Raw genomic sequence first — 14,446 nt, 5'->3', positions numbered from 1 at the left:
CCCCGCTCTCCCACCAGTGCCTCATCTGTCTAATTGCTCCTTTATTGCTGCCCCGTGAAATTGTCCCCTCTGGTGTCACCCTGAAACGGTCCCTTCCCCTATTCACGCCGGCGGCAATTAACGTGCCGGGAGAGGCGGAGGGGCTGGGGCGGGCAGCAGGGCCTCCCCACCGCACACGGCCCGCCGTGAAATTTCCAATTAGGCTGCAAATACACGAGACGCCCTCAGCCCTGTGGCTGCCATGCCGGCCGGGCGGCCGTGATCGATTACCTTGGGGTTCTCCAGGATCCCGGCTTCGTAGCTGTGGCAGGCAGGGAAGGAGAGAGAAGTCACCGTAGCACCTGCAACTCCAAAACCCACCAGGAAGAAACCCCCCCCACTCCCATCATCACCCACTGCCCCACAAGGGTGGGGGTAAATAAGTGTTAGGGATCTCCAGGAGCTTTTAGCAGCAACCTTGCAAGGAGCGCTGGGCTTGGGAGAGCTCAGGAGATGGACGCTGCCATGTGGGATGTGGACAACTGGGCAGAAAGGGAGGCTGGAGGTTTTGGGGTCACCCTTCACCAGCATGTGGTGAGGCAGCCTAGGACTCCAGAGGTGGGAAGGGATGTCCTGACCACGCAGGACCGGGGGATCGGGGCCCCAGGCCACCCCACGGTAACTCCCTGCCCCCCTCGGCCTCTCACCTGATGTGCATGAGGTTTTCATCCATGCTCCAGGGTGTCTGGGGCGTCACAGGCACCGGGATCCCGTGTTTCTGCCAAGAGAAGGGGAGCAGGGCTGAGCCAGCCCGTGGGGGACCCAGCCCCCACCAGCACCGGCTCCTGCCAGGATCATTCCCAAAAGTGCAAAGGCACAACCCACAGCCATCAGCAAGGCAGCACAGAGCAAGGCAGACATCTGTGTCCCTGACCCTGGGCAACATCAGCTCCCACCATGAGGGCCACCTCAGTGGGGACATCAGGGACACGGGAGGACAACAGCCGCCCCAGCCCTGCCACCAGCTGAGACGGAGCCCCAGAGCCCCCCATGAACCCAAGCAATGGAGAAGTCGGCATGGATGTTGTGTGCTTTTTCTAGGTCCACGTCCAGGATGGTGCGTTCCCCCAGCCGAGTTCCTCATCAAGCGGAGGTGACATAGGGACAGAAGTCCCCAAAACCACAGGGTGCTCTCCAGCCTAAACAGGATTGATGCTCTGCCACGAGGGGACCACACACACGTCCCCACAGCCTCGCACAAACACGTGGTGATGCAGACACACGGCACACGGGTGGCAGCATTCCCCCGAGCCCAGGCACCCCAAGCGCACCATGCCTGGGGACGCACGGCCCCGCACCGGCTGTCTCCCTGGCGCAGCACGCAGCGCCGAGCCCAGCTCCCTAACAAGGTCACCGGCACGCTCAATTATCCGCTGACATTTCAATGGGGGAAATTGCCTGTGAAGACAAGGTGAATACGCGGGGGGAATTAGCAGGAAAGGCGATGGTGGCAAGCTAACAACCAGAGCCAGCGGGGATGTCGCCCACCCTGCCGGCACGCCGAGCCGTGATGTTCTGGCTACAGGATGGCCATGGTGAGCTGGGGATGGAGACAGTGGCGGCAGCTCTGGGTTCCCACTGTGCCTCAGCATTTCCGTACAGCCCGTACATCGCCGGGCAGCTCTGGCATTTCAGTGTCACCACAGCAGGGACGTCAGCCGAGGGCTCGGCCAGGAGTAGAGGAGCAGGGGCTGAGCAGAGGCTCCTTGTTTGCTGGGATGAGGGGAAGGAAATGCTTGTGGTTCTTAAATTGTGGTCATCAACCCATCACCTGAGATGGGAGCAAGGTCCTGAGATACCTCCTCATGTTGCAGATGGACTAACTCAGCCCTGCTCCCAGGGGACGTTGCCCCAGGCTCATGGGTCCTGGTTTGCTGGTCCCACCCACACTGTACTCCCAGTGTGGGACGCCCCCAGGTCCCTCATTCCTAGGCTTTGGAGGTGGGTGCTTGGCTGCCTTCACCTCCTCACCCCAGGCCCCTTTGCAGGGCTGCTGTCTTGCCTGCAGACCTTGTCCATGGGGAAGAGCAGACAGGACACATCTACGCTTCACATGGGCTTCGAAACACAAGTTTGGGCTTGCCGGGAGGACAAAACGTTGCCTGCTGGGTGCAAGTGCTGGGGATCACCAGGCTTCTCCAGGAAAGAGCGAGGAGATGCCTCTCCCTGTCACATCTCTCAGACGGATGGAGCTACAGGTGCCTCCCAACCCCCCTCTCCACCCCCCACCCCCCCCGAAATAATACTGGGGGGGAGACCATGGGCTGGGGTACAGACCTCAACCCTACCGGGGGGCTGACCATGCTCCCATCAGCACCTGTCTCATTGTCCTTGTCCCAGCGCCCTCATGGATATTGGCAGAGGACATTTCACCTTAATTAATTAAAGCCAAGCAATCAATGCTGAGAGCTGTTTACCCTGAGGGGCCGCACTCAGCGGCGTGGGGCTGGGCAATGCTGTGCCCTCTGATGGGCTCATCCCGTGCCATTGGTCACACTCACCTCACCCGGGGTGTACAAACACATCTTTTGGACACAAACACCCACGGTCTCATCAGCCGTGAGCCCCAAATGATTTACTTTCCCAGGCAGCTCCCTGCCTCAGCCACCTCCCGGCAGCCGTGGAAGCCCATGCTCCCCAGCCCGTCCTCGCCCCACTTAATCACTTCAAAGGGGATCCTCCACGTCCAGACCCATGTACCAACTACCGCCGAGCCCAGGCAGCCTGGCCAGGGCCAAACGTGCCACGACCGAGGAGAGATCTTGCTTTCAGGGCGCAGCCTGGATGAGCTCCATCCTGCCTGGCTCTGCCTGAGGCGATGGCTGGTCCTGGAGCAGCATCCAGGAGAGCTTCACCTTGGTCATTAAGGTGTTTCAGCCTCAGCTGGTCACAGGGACAAAGCGGCTGCTGGAGCAAGGCTGGCTCCAGCACCCGGGCAGCAAACCTACAGCAAGAGCTGTGCCGCGGCGGTACCGACCCCTGCTTTCCCCAGCACCAACGCAGCCCCAAACCTCATTGCGTTATAACTCCCTGAGCACCGAGTGCATCCAGGTGCTGAAAGGACCTGGCCACACATCTCCCTCTCCTGAGTGTGAAAAAGAAGAGAACCCTCCTTTTTTTATAACGCTGAAGATAATCAGAGACCCAGAAGTACTACAAACCCTCAACCCTTCCTCTTTGAACAGGGCCCCAACCCATTTCATTTCCCTTTTTCCCCCCCTTCCAAACAAACAAAAAACCCCAGCCCCAAACAAAACCCCCAAACCCAAAACACATGTTCCATTTTCCATATAATAAAACTGCGGCGTTCTTAATAACTCCCCTATTTGACAATTTGTTTGGCAACATATGGAAAGCTCTCGTAAACTTGCCCCTTCATAATACAACGGCAGATGGCAAACACAATCCTCAACACGTCGCTCTCGGCGGCCCTAATGGGCTCGGAGGGCTCCTCGCCCCACGCCGCATCCCTCCGGCTCCGCACCTCGCCTTCCCACAGATTACCCAGGCAGCCTCGATGGCAGCTATTTAAAAACTGAAGCAATTTTCTGGTTTATGCACAGAGCTGCCTTTTCCCTTTTGATTGATTGAGCCGAGTTGTCAAGCATTTCCATGAAGTCGCTAAAAAAGAAAGGTACCCTGGTGGGCACGTAAAAACCTGATGCAAAACTTCTAATATGTTTTATTGCAACTTGTACTTCAAAAAGGAAGGGACAAGAAAGGCGAACGTATTTGCTTTGTCTGTTACGCAAGTCAGGGAGCTGGGACCCGTTTCCTTTGAAAGCAGGTTGCAATTAATAGCCAGGTAATTGTGGGGCTTTTAAAAAGGAAGAAAAAAAAGAGAGAGAGGAAAAAAAAAACCCTGACCAGAAGGCTCCAGCATGGTGCTGCAAGGATGTCATGCAGAGCTTGCTGCTGTCACCCACCAAGCCATGGTGAGCATCCCGCAGCCACCCTGAGCATCCCATGGATGCCCGAGCATCCCACGGGCACCCCGAGCCGGCTCCTACCTTGGCGTAGTCCATCAGCTCGCGGCGCCCAGGGAAGCGCTGGTAAAACTGGGGCAGCCTCCACGGTGCGATGACCTGGCAGGAGAGCAGGAGTGTGAGACAAGAAGACCCCAGCCCCCTTGCAGCCCCCAGCCCCTTTTTGCCCCTTGGCACCACCCCAGGGTCCCCACAGAAGAGAGCTCTGGCCAGCCTCAGGGAGCCAGGACCCACAGGGTGCCAATTCCCCAGCCGAAATTTAATCTCCCCGCACAAGGGTGGAGTAACCCAAACCCCTGACCCTAACAAGGCGCTGGCTGCAAGGGGAAACAGGCAGCATCGATTATCCGGCAGCTGCCTTGGTACTGTTTCCTCTGTGGCCTCATTGTGTTTGGGGTAAAAATAGGTCAATTAAGGATCATTACAGCCCCCTCGAATGCCAAAATGTCGCTTCGTGCAGCTGGCAGCTTGTTAAAGTGAGGCATGGCCGCTCGCATCGGTGTTAAACCAAAATTCCCCACTGGCCGGGGAGGGGGCCAGGAGCCCAGCGGTGGGGCCCCAGGGACAATTTTGGGTGCCTTACCTTGATATTAGGGCACAGTGCGTAGCAGGTGAGCTCAAACCGAACCTGGTCATTGCCCTGAAACACAAACAGGAGATGCTGAGGGCTCACCCTGCGCCGGGGCAGGAGAGGACCTGCTGTTTCCTGGCCGCTCTCCCTGTGCAGGGACGGGACCAAAATCCCCCAGCCAGGAGCTAGAGGAGATGCGTCCCGGGGTCTCAGCTCCGGCCAGCACACGGGACAAGCCGCTTCATGGGAAAAGCCTCCCAGCCCGTGGCTCGAGAGACCCTTAGCTGAGCGGGGTGTTTGCAAACCCCTGCAAGAGCCACCAGCAAGGAGGGACATCTGGCTGATGCTACCAGGGACTTCATAGACCGAAGCGCTCTGTGCAGCGGTCACAACTATTTTCCCAGTAATATCACTGGAAAAGCAAGGCCTAAGGTTGAGGCCCCACTTATCTCCTCTGTTCCCCCAGCACGGAAGGCAGCAGGAGCAGGTAATGGATGCCAGAACCTGGGCCCTGTCCCATGGGGTCACTCCTGGTCCCTTTCCATGGCTGGTTTGAACCCAAACCCACCTTTCCTGGTGCTCCTGATAGAGTTGGGCACCAGGTGTTCAAAACCCTGATGCAGCTCATTCACCTGGCTCTGAGGGAGCCTGGCTGACCCCAGGGTCACCCAAGAGCCATGCTCTCCCCTGGGCTGGGGCTCCTTAAAACAGAGCTAGTGGAAACCCACATTTGGGTATTATTTCCCCACAGGCATCAGAGGATACGTGGAGGGAAAGGGCGAGGCGAGAAGACGACCACAGTGACTGGGAGGATGCAGTAACTCATAATTAAATAGCTCTGAACCTCCCTTTATCTTAATTGGCCCATGCTGATGAGGTCCCACTAATGAGGGCAGTTAGTCAGGAAGGGGCGAGGAGCGAGCCTGGGAGTTATTAGCACTTCCCAGGGAATAGCGCTCACCAAAGCCTATTTTCCACCAGCACCAAGGGGCGTAAGGACCCCTCTCCCCTCCTCTCGGCCCTGGCCTGGAGGATGCATTTACGGCCAGGCTGGGAAATCCCTGAGGACTATTACACGCAGGCGAGTACATCCACCAAAGCACTCATTTCCCTTACAGGCCCAAAACAAGTCCATCTGCTCCGGCAGCGGGGACACCGCAGATGGCCTGCATTTAAGACGCCGCAGCCGGGGACGGTGTGCAGCCGGGTCGAGTTACCCACGGTCGGTCCCTGCCTGCGCCCGCGGCTTAATGGCTTGGGGAGCGGGCAGAGCCCGGGGAGCAGCCAAGGGTGCCCCTGCGAGGGGGGATGGCTGGTGCTGGTGGTACCCAGGCACGGAGGGGACATTGTCGCACTGGGGGTGCGTTACTCCAGGGCACCCTCAAGTGGGGGCTTCCAAAAGGGGGCTGCTGGGGACAGTGAGATGGACGAGGAAGGGGTATGGGGAACCCATTGTAGCAGGAGCAAGAGTTATTTCAGCCATGAAGCCCTCCAGCCCCATAGCTGCTCCTCTGCCCCATCTCTCCTGGTGCTGGCATGCCCCTTGGCTGTCGCCTGGCTGCATTCAACATCCCCCTTCTAGCAGGGTTCCCCGCCATAGCTGGGGACCCCCAAAACCAACCCCTTGCACTGAGACCGCTCCAGGTGGGCACCTCACCTTTGCCCCTGGGCCAAGACGGGCACGGTGGACACTTTGGGTCACTCTGGGATGGGGAGAAGGGGGCATCTGGAGGCTCCCGGGTGCACACACAGCACCCAAAGGCCCTGCAGAGACTTTTGGCGACGGTGCCACTTTGCCTCAGGTGTCCCCACACCGGGCAGGGTAGTGTGCGGGCAGGGGCTGGAGGTACCAGGGGGTGGCCCACGGTCACGTCTCGCAGGTCCCACGCCCCCAGCACGCTTCCCGTGGAGGATTTCCCCCCCGGCTCCGGGCAGGGGCTGGCCCCGAGCATCCTTTCCGCGGTCTCTGGCTGCCTCTAGCGGCAAAGGGTGCTCCCTGCGGCCGGCGGCAACGGGGACAGCCGGGGATGGGGACAGGAACGGGGACCGGGACAGCCGCACCCTGCCCGGGGTGCCCCGAACGCCCCGAGCGGTGCTGGCTCAGCCCCAGCTGGGTCCTGGCCCGGGCAGCCCCTGCCCGTAACAGCCTTTAGAAAGCTGCTGCCGAAAGCGGGGTTTCGGTGGTGACCCAAGCCTTCCCGCCAGGCAGAGGGAACCGAAATTGGGCACAGAAGTCCCAGAAGCAAAAAGGAAGTGTCAAAACATGGGCTTGGCCAATGGACTGACCGAGTCCCTTCCCACCCAAACACCCCATGCCATCCCCGCTCTGGTGCGCCCGTCCCTCCCTCACCTTGCCGGTGGCCCCGTGGGCGACGTACTGGGCTCCCTCCCTCTGGGCGATCTCCACCAGCTTGCGAGCGATGCAGGGCCGTGCCAGCGCGGTGCCCAGCAGGTACCGGTCCTCATAGAGAGCGTTGGCCTGCACCGCTGGCCAGATGAACTCCTCCACAAACTCCTTGCTGACGTCCTCAATGTAAACCTGCCGGGATGGAGGGAGTCCTGTGATGGGAGGGTGGCTGGGGGGGGGATCCCACTCCTCTGGGGCTTTGGGGACCCCTTTCCTAGATGCTACTAAAAGGCTTTGATGCAAAACCTCTGTAAAAGTGATTCCTCACCGGCACTGTCTGTCCCATCCCACGTGTGTCCCCACCCCCCACCCCCCGTGGTGGTCCCAGCCACAGAGTGTGCGAGACCCCAGGTCTCAGCCCCACAGCGGGGAGCCAGGGGAGCTCGGATCCCCTTGATACCTGGAGGGAGGGATGCTGTTACCTTCTTGGCCCCCAGTGCCAGCGCTTTCTTTCGTGCTGCCTCAAAGTCTTCCTTCTGCCCAATGTTGGCCTGAAAGGGGTGGGGGGGAACCAGGACAGTTTGAAAGGAAACCACAAAACCCAGCAAAAGCCCAGCCTGGCACGGGGCATTGACCAAGGCACCACAAAGCCTGTGTTGGCTGGGCTTGAGTTCACCCAGGATGGGCGGGGGGGTTCCCCCCAAAAGACGGCATACCTCGGGGCCAAACCTCCCCCTGACAAGCCCCTTGGCTCTGCCCTGATGCGCTGCCCTCGTTAGCTGAGGGTCATTTGCTGGCAGGGACAGGCTGTGCTGCACAGTGCTGGCAGCTCAGCAGAGCAGCACCCAGGCTGGGCAATAATTAACCAGTGAGAGCAGGGTCACCGCCATGGCCACGCACACACCAGGACCTCCGTCACACACCCCAGGTCCCCAGACCCATCGCTCAGCACCCCCTCTACTCCCGGCCCCAGAGGATGGGGTCCTGTGGGGCTCACCAGGTAGGCGACGACATCGTAGCCCTGCTCCTTCAGCCACACCAGGATGCAGGAGGTGTCGAGGCCCCCACTGTAGGCGAGGACCACCGTGCCCTTGGGCTGAGACATGGCACTGGCAAAGCAAAGGGAAAGGGCGTCACGACAGTCCCAACTCCTGCCCTGAACGTCAGCCTGCTCTTGCTCAGCCCAGGGACACTGCAGCCACCAGCCGTGACACCCTCCCTGGTGTCCCTGAACTGGCCACAGGGCCATCATGGTCCAAGCCAGATGCTGAGGGCAGCCAGGGGTGAGGGCTCTCCCAGGGATGGGATATTCCAGGCAAAACAAACATTATCCAGGGGATGAACAACCAGGAGGCAAGAAGCAAAGCCCACGGCAAACTAAACATTCAGGGCCAGCAACTTGAGTAGGTAGAGGAACACGTGGCGGAGCTGCTGGTGCCGGGACAAACTCTCTGACTAAAACACGGGCTCCCAGTGCTGCTCTCGTTGATGGGCAGCAAGAGCTGCTGCCGTCAGGTGCTTGGTGCTCCGGTGGGACCAGGGCCGCAGGCAGCACACCAAGGCGGGCTGTGCTCAGCCCAGGTCTGGCTGAGCCCCCTCCTCTGCCAGGAGCGCCAGGCTGGGGCAGCGAGCAGCAGGGGCTCGCCAGGGCATCAGGAGGGATCAGCTGGACCAAGAGCCCTCCTGGGGCTGCAGGAGCAGGGAGGAGGGCTGGGGGCAGGAGGAAAAGCCGTGGGTCCCCACCAGGGAGGGCACCGTGCCCACATGCCGGCCGGTGCAGCCAGCAGCAGCTGGGTGATGGAGGGGACCAAGGGAGGACCGGGACCGCTTTGCTCTTACCTTTGCTCCCCACGGCTCGCGCTCTGGAAACCCCGGCACAGCCCGCCCTACGCTCTGCAAGCACCCTGCAACACCGGAGGGCCGGGACTCAGACGCAGGCACCTGGTCACAGCAGAGATGCAGCCCAGTGCCTTGCTCGGGCACGACCCGGCATGTCGTGGCCCTGCGCCAGGGCCGGTGTGGAGGAGCCGCGGCGGCAGACGGGTGCAACCACCCACCAGCTCAGCCTCAAATGCCTCCTGGCACTGCTGGGTGTGCAATCGCTGCAGAGCTGGGGTGCTCAGCAGCATCCCCCACAGCCCAGGCCCAAGTCTAATTAATGCTTATTTGGTATTTGTCCTAATTATGCTGCCCCGTGTTTCCTGCCAGCGTGAAACACCTAAATGGAGATTCAGTGCCCCTCACCCTTCAGCCAAGGAGATCGAGGACTTCAGCCATCACCAGGAGATGAAGGACGTGGCAGCCCAGAGCTCAGGGGGAGGGATGGGGGTTCCACTGCAGGAAGGGGCTCAGGGCTGTCCCCGTGGTCCCCGGGTCGGGCTGTGAATCCCCGTGAGGAGGCGATGCCAGCTGACCCTTGGCCGGGGAAGGCGAGTGGTGGAGCCGGCCAAATCCTGTCCTGAGCAATTTTCATGCTGCTTACGCCAAGTCAGCACAATCCTGCTCCTGCTTTTGCAGGCAGGGAAGACACCGTGCCCAGCCCCTCCAGGCTGGCCCACCCAGCACCTTTCACAGCGGGACACGGTTACACCGGGGTGTGCAAAGCCCCCTGGTCCTGCCAGCGCGGTGTGGGGCCAGTGTCCCACGGGGGCCAGCTTGGAGCGGCCCCGGGTGCAGGATCTAGCCTGCCGCCGCCAGTTTCTTGCTGAAGAGCAGAGGGGTTTGACAGCCCTGTAACCGCAGTTTGGCTCCCTGAGCCTGCCTGCGCCCCTCGGGCTGCCTGCACAGGCAGCACCCAGCACCCAGGCTTGTGCAACCGGCGTTTCCCTGCCCTCGGGCCCCGCGGGTGTGCCGAGCTGGGCCCCTGCCCGGGACACTCAGCCGTTCCCTTCCTCACCAGGGCATTTACAGGAAGGCGGTCGCAGTTCCCGAAAGGGCCCAGCCCAAGCGTGACACTGCACCTATGGCTCCTTACTGGGCAAATTCCTTCCTTTACCCCCAAAACTCATCCCCGCTGTGGCTGCCAGTCGTGGCTGCCAGCCTGGCTAAGCACCTCTGAGATCGGGCACACTCACTTCACGAGTGGCCTGGCAGCGAGTTAGAGGAAACTCCTTCAACTTTTGCCTGCTCAGACACATTTTGCTGCCACAGAATGCCCAAGGGACCTGGGGCATCTTGCTCTGAGGATAAATCCTGCATCCCAAGAATGGCGCGGGGCAACTAGCGTTTCCAGTTCCAGAAATGAGGCTCGTGCCAAGCCCGCCTGCCCAGGAAGGGAGAGCCCTGAAGTTTTGGCGTTAGGCGGTAATAAATCAGAGCAAACAAAGCTCAGTGAAGGGAAACGTGGTGGGACTTTCTCAGCCCTGATTATTATTCTGTAGCAATTTCCGTGTGTGTTGGGGCAGGGTTTTGACCAGAGCGACTCCGGCTGCTCCGCAGGAATGCTGCGTTTTTGTTTTTAAAACCAAGAAGGGAAAAAAAATAAAATAAAAGGGTAGGGGAATAAAAAGCTTGAAACTTTGGTAAGGAGAGGAACAGCCTTTGGCAGCGGGGCTGGAACAGCAGCCTCTGCTCGGGTGAGTGCTGCCTGCGGGCTGGGATGGGGCAGGCAGCAGGGGCAGGCAGCAGGGGCAGGCTCCCCAGGGGTTCCTGCAGCAGAGGCATGTGGGGATGCACTCGCTGGTGCTGGGGTTTGCCTCAGCATTGCTCCTCCACCTCTCAGGGGTCCCATCCTGCCCCCCCCCAGCATCCCCAGAGCAGAGCAGGTAGAGCACAGGGTGGTGCTAACCGAGGTCCCAGCTCCCCTCCCCGGGGGTGGCCAAGGGAACTCTCAGGAAGATGGGACTCGCTTGGAACCCCCCCACCCCAAAGTGAGCTACAAGGGGCTTGGCTGGAGCCTGCACCTCCCAGCGCCGGGAAGGGGCTGGGACCCCGCTGCCCTGCTCCTGCAGGGACCAGCGAGCCCTTCTCGCTGATGGAGAGGGGACAGCCAGGGGCGAGGGGACAGGTCCCCCAAAGCAAAGGACCCCCTTTCCTCACTCCCCCCACACCATGTCCACACTCACCCGCTCCCCGGCTGCCCTCGGCGCTCCGGTCCAGTGCTTGGAGCATCCTCCTCCTCCTCCTCCCTTATAGCCGGGCGTGGGCAGGCGGAGCCGCCGCAGGACTGTCCCCTCCGTGGGCACCGTCCCCCGGCGAGGCCCTGCCCTCTGCCTGCCCGCAGGGCACACCGGCAGAAAAGGGGGGGCAGCTTGCACCCCGAGCCGGGATGGAGATTATGCCCAAGCCTAGACCCTTGTGCACGGCTACTCTAGGTCCTGTCACCCTTGTCTCCCCCCACTCCTGACCTCCTCATCAGTCTCCACAGAACACGGAGGGGTGCCTCCCCCAGGGACCCCAAAGAGGTGGGAAAATGAGGGGATAGAGGGGAGCTGATACCTGGCTGCTCTGCGAGCACCCAGCTTTCCTTCCTGGCATCGTGGGGCAGGGGAAGGGTGAATTTATTTGAAACCCCAGCAGGAGGAAAGGGGGGGCCTGCGTGGGCAGGAGGGGAGGGGGCAGGGGGCTGTGCATGGGGCAAAACCACCTTTCCCCCCAGACTAGTAGCAGACCTGGCCTTGGGGGACAGGAAACCCCTAATCCAAAGGACAGGACCTTTGGGGGCATCTCTGTGACCCCGCACAGGTGTGACCAGAGTGAGCACCCTCACCTGGGTGCATGGCCATCATCAGACCCAATGGCCCAAACCTGGGGACCTGTGGGCTGAGGTCCTCAGGGCCAGCACCCCCCATGTCTCCAGCCAGCGCCATGGAGCAGGACTGAAACAGCCTTTTGGGAACAGCCTGCACCTGCACCATGCACAGAGAGGCCAGATCCTGCTCTTGCTGACCAAGGGACCTGGTGCAAGGGCAGGATTGGACCTACAGATGCTGGACATTGGCCCTCTGGCGTTGCCACATCCAGACAATCTCCATTCTATGGTCCAAGGCCGTGCAGGGAGGTGCCCAAAGCCCCGAGAAGTCAGGGCTGCTGCGGGGGCAGCCCCCTCCCGCCCGCTGAAGGAAGCTGCTTTCTTCAGGTGCTGCTGAGATTTATCAACAAAACACCTTTATTTGGAACAAAACCATAAATAAAAAAGTGTGCACAGAAACCAAGTGGATTAAAAAAAAAAAAATTGAACACATGGCTATTTCGATTTAATACATGTTAATGCCAGGGTGCTCTGCACCCTCCCCAGCCCAGGGCACCCCACTCTGCACCCCAGCAGGGCCCTCACTGGCTGCTGTCACCCAGCTCATCCCCCCCTCATTATCTGGGGGCTGATCGTGGCCAAGGCCACCCAGAGCAGTGTTTGCTCTGGGGCTGCTCACAAGCGCAAGTTGCGGGTTTGCAACAAAACCTGATTGCAAGAGGCTGGCGGGACATCTTGTCACCCCCAGGGCCCTGCTGAGTCAGGGACTGGCCCCGGGTGAAGGCAACGCAGGCAGGGGACAGCAAGAGGGTGGGTGGGGAGAGGAAAGGTGCAAGCTCAGCTCTCCCTGAGCCACGTGCCTGCACCGGCGCATTGGTGAGGGACAGGAGAAGTGACCCCGCGTCCCCTCCTGTCCCTCGACTGTGTCAGTAGTGGTAGGGAGAGACAGAGATGAGGAAGAGGAAGGTGCTGGGTGCCCGCTGCCCACCCGGGGCCAGCGCCTGCACCTTGAGGCGGTGGGTGCCGGGGTCCCGCAGCGGGCGCAGGGTGGAGATGATGCCATGGCCCTGCTCGGTGCGGAGGGTGAAGGGGCTGCCAGGCTCCCGCTCCAGCAGCGTGAAGATGGGGTGGTAGTGGAGGGCAGCACCTGGGGTGAGGTGCACCACATCACGGCCGGCGGCGATGCTGAGGGGCAGGGTGAGCAGCTGGTACTGCAGCGTGGGGGGGCCAGCTGAGCCACAGTCCGGGGTGCAGCGACCGACACACAGCCTGCACGAGAGCCAGGGGACACGGGATGTGGCGGGGGGGTCAGGAGTGGCCAGGATGCCTGGATCCATGGTACCACGAGAAGGAGTATGGGATGGGCACCCGCAGCCCCGGCAGCACAACTCACCCAGGGCTGGAGCCTCTCCGGTACCCGGCTGGGCACGGCGCATCCACGCACTGGGCACCTCCGCGGGTGTTGAAGCACATCTGGCTGGAGCCACACTGGATCGTGCCCTCAGCACACTCATCCACATCTGCAGGCAGAGAGGGGATGGGTCTGAGGGTGCCAGGGCGCCCGTGTGGCTCTGACCAGATAGGGATTCAAGCTGCAGCTCCCACCCCACACCTCCCCCCCCAGCCTGGGGTGTTGGACACTGGGGCAGCAAGACAGAAGCACCGAGGCTTGGTAGGGTGCTGGGCCTGGGAACAACCCTTCCTGGGAAGGGGAAAGACTGGCAGCCCCAGAGGGATGACATCCAGGGCACCGTGGGGACTGGGTTCACACCCCAAAAGGCACAGGCATCCCCTCGGCACCCCCACACTGACCGTGGCACGTCTTCCCGTTGGGCAGCAGCCGGTAGCCGGGGGGACAGACGCAGCGGTAGCTGCCCGGGCTGTTCCTGCACTCGTGCTGGCACTGGTTCAGCATCTGGCACTCGTCAAGGTCTGCGGGGCGAGAGGGGTGAAGCCAAGCAGGAAAGTGGTGGTCCCCTCTGCTGCCCGCTGCCCTGGGGAAGCCTGGCTCTCACCTTCCTGGCAAGCCAAGCCTGGGGAGACCCCGACCCCACAAATGGGGGTGCAAACAAAACGGGAGACAGGGCAGCAACGGACACAGGAGCTGCCTTTTGGGCGCAAAGCAGAATCCAAACTCCCTGCAAAGCCCTTCCTGAGTATTTTCCCTGTGCACACTCACCGGCGCAGGTGCCGTTCCTCTTGATGAAGCCGGTGGGGCAGGGAGAGCCCCGGGCACCCAGCCCTGCAGCCTTCGCCACGCGGCGGAGGGAGAGCTGGGTGTAGAAGGACCTTCCCTGTGGGCGACTACTTGGCCCCAGCCAGCGCAGGGGGGGATCCCGGGGGGTGCTGCTCCTTGTGCCCCCTCCATCCACCTCTGCTGTGCCACACTCTCCGCCCGGCAGCAGGGTCCTGCCGGGGGGGCACAGGCACGCATAGGAGCCCCGCAGGTTGCGGCACTTGAAGGCACACGGTGGAGGAAACTGCAGGCACTCGTTTACGTCTGGTGGAGAGAAGAGCTGGGGAGTTGCAGCTGAATGGGGAAACTGAGACAGGAGCAGGGCAGGGGAGTGACTGTGGCTTGGCACCCTGTACCCAAGGACACGTCCCCTGAGACCCCAGTTCGTACCCAAGCACGGCCAGCCGGCACCCAGCGAACGGTAGCCGGGAGGGCAGGCACAGCGATACGTCCCTGCGGTGTTCTGGCAGAGCTGGTTGTAGCGGCAGGCATGGGACCCCTCGGCGCATTCGTCAACATCTGGAGAGCAGAGAGGGGACAGGGTTGGGGAGGTGGCATCACGCAGTGGGGTGCCCCT

The 14,446-nt window shown here is 61.3% G+C and overlaps 2 protein-coding genes across 5 annotated transcripts in view; both read right to left on the bottom strand.

Annotated features, from left to right (window-relative positions):
• Positions 1 to 11,084, bottom strand: part of ASS1 (argininosuccinate synthase 1) — a 28,612-nt gene extending 17,528 nt beyond the window's left edge. Inside the window, exons 1-9 of one of the 2 annotated variants that reach the window (XM_054848941.1) lie at positions 11,008 to 11,084; positions 8,783 to 8,847; positions 7,941 to 8,052; positions 7,426 to 7,494; positions 6,947 to 7,135; positions 4,609 to 4,665; positions 4,050 to 4,124; positions 687 to 757; positions 271 to 301 (exon numbers count right to left, since the gene is read on the bottom strand). In XM_054848941.1, the coding sequence (XP_054704916.1) occupies positions 271 to 301; positions 687 to 757; positions 4,050 to 4,124; positions 4,609 to 4,665; positions 6,947 to 7,135; positions 7,426 to 7,494; positions 7,941 to 8,048 (600 nt within the window). In that variant the 5' untranslated portion in view covers positions 8,049 to 8,052; positions 8,783 to 8,847; positions 11,008 to 11,084. The remainder of the gene's footprint in view (positions 1 to 270; positions 302 to 686; positions 758 to 4,049; positions 4,125 to 4,608; positions 4,666 to 6,946; positions 7,136 to 7,425; positions 7,495 to 7,940; positions 8,053 to 8,782; positions 8,848 to 11,007) is intronic. The other variant, XM_054848942.1, reaches the window with a different exon arrangement.
• A 967-nt stretch (positions 11,085 to 12,051) lies between these two features.
• HMCN2 (hemicentin 2) overlaps positions 12,052 to 14,446 on the bottom strand; it is a 35,905-nt gene continuing 33,510 nt past the window's right edge. For all 3 annotated transcript variants that reach the window (XM_054848655.1, XM_054848656.1, XM_054848657.1), the window contains exons 75-79: positions 14,260 to 14,388; positions 13,813 to 14,133; positions 13,446 to 13,565; positions 13,027 to 13,153; positions 12,052 to 12,902 (exon numbers count right to left, since the gene is read on the bottom strand). In XM_054848655.1, the coding sequence (XP_054704630.1) occupies positions 12,560 to 12,902; positions 13,027 to 13,153; positions 13,446 to 13,565; positions 13,813 to 14,133; positions 14,260 to 14,388 (1,040 nt within the window). In that variant the 3' untranslated portion in view covers positions 12,052 to 12,559. The remainder of the gene's footprint in view (positions 12,903 to 13,026; positions 13,154 to 13,445; positions 13,566 to 13,812; positions 14,134 to 14,259; positions 14,389 to 14,446) is intronic.

This window comes from Grus americana, chromosome 20 (genome assembly GCF_028858705.1).
Source record: "Grus americana isolate bGruAme1 chromosome 20, bGruAme1.mat, whole genome shotgun sequence".
Taxonomy (NCBI): Eukaryota; Metazoa; Chordata; class Aves; order Gruiformes; family Gruidae; genus Grus; species Grus americana.
Note: the sequence above shows the minus strand (reverse complement) of the source record. Positions and strands in the feature narration are given on the sequence as shown.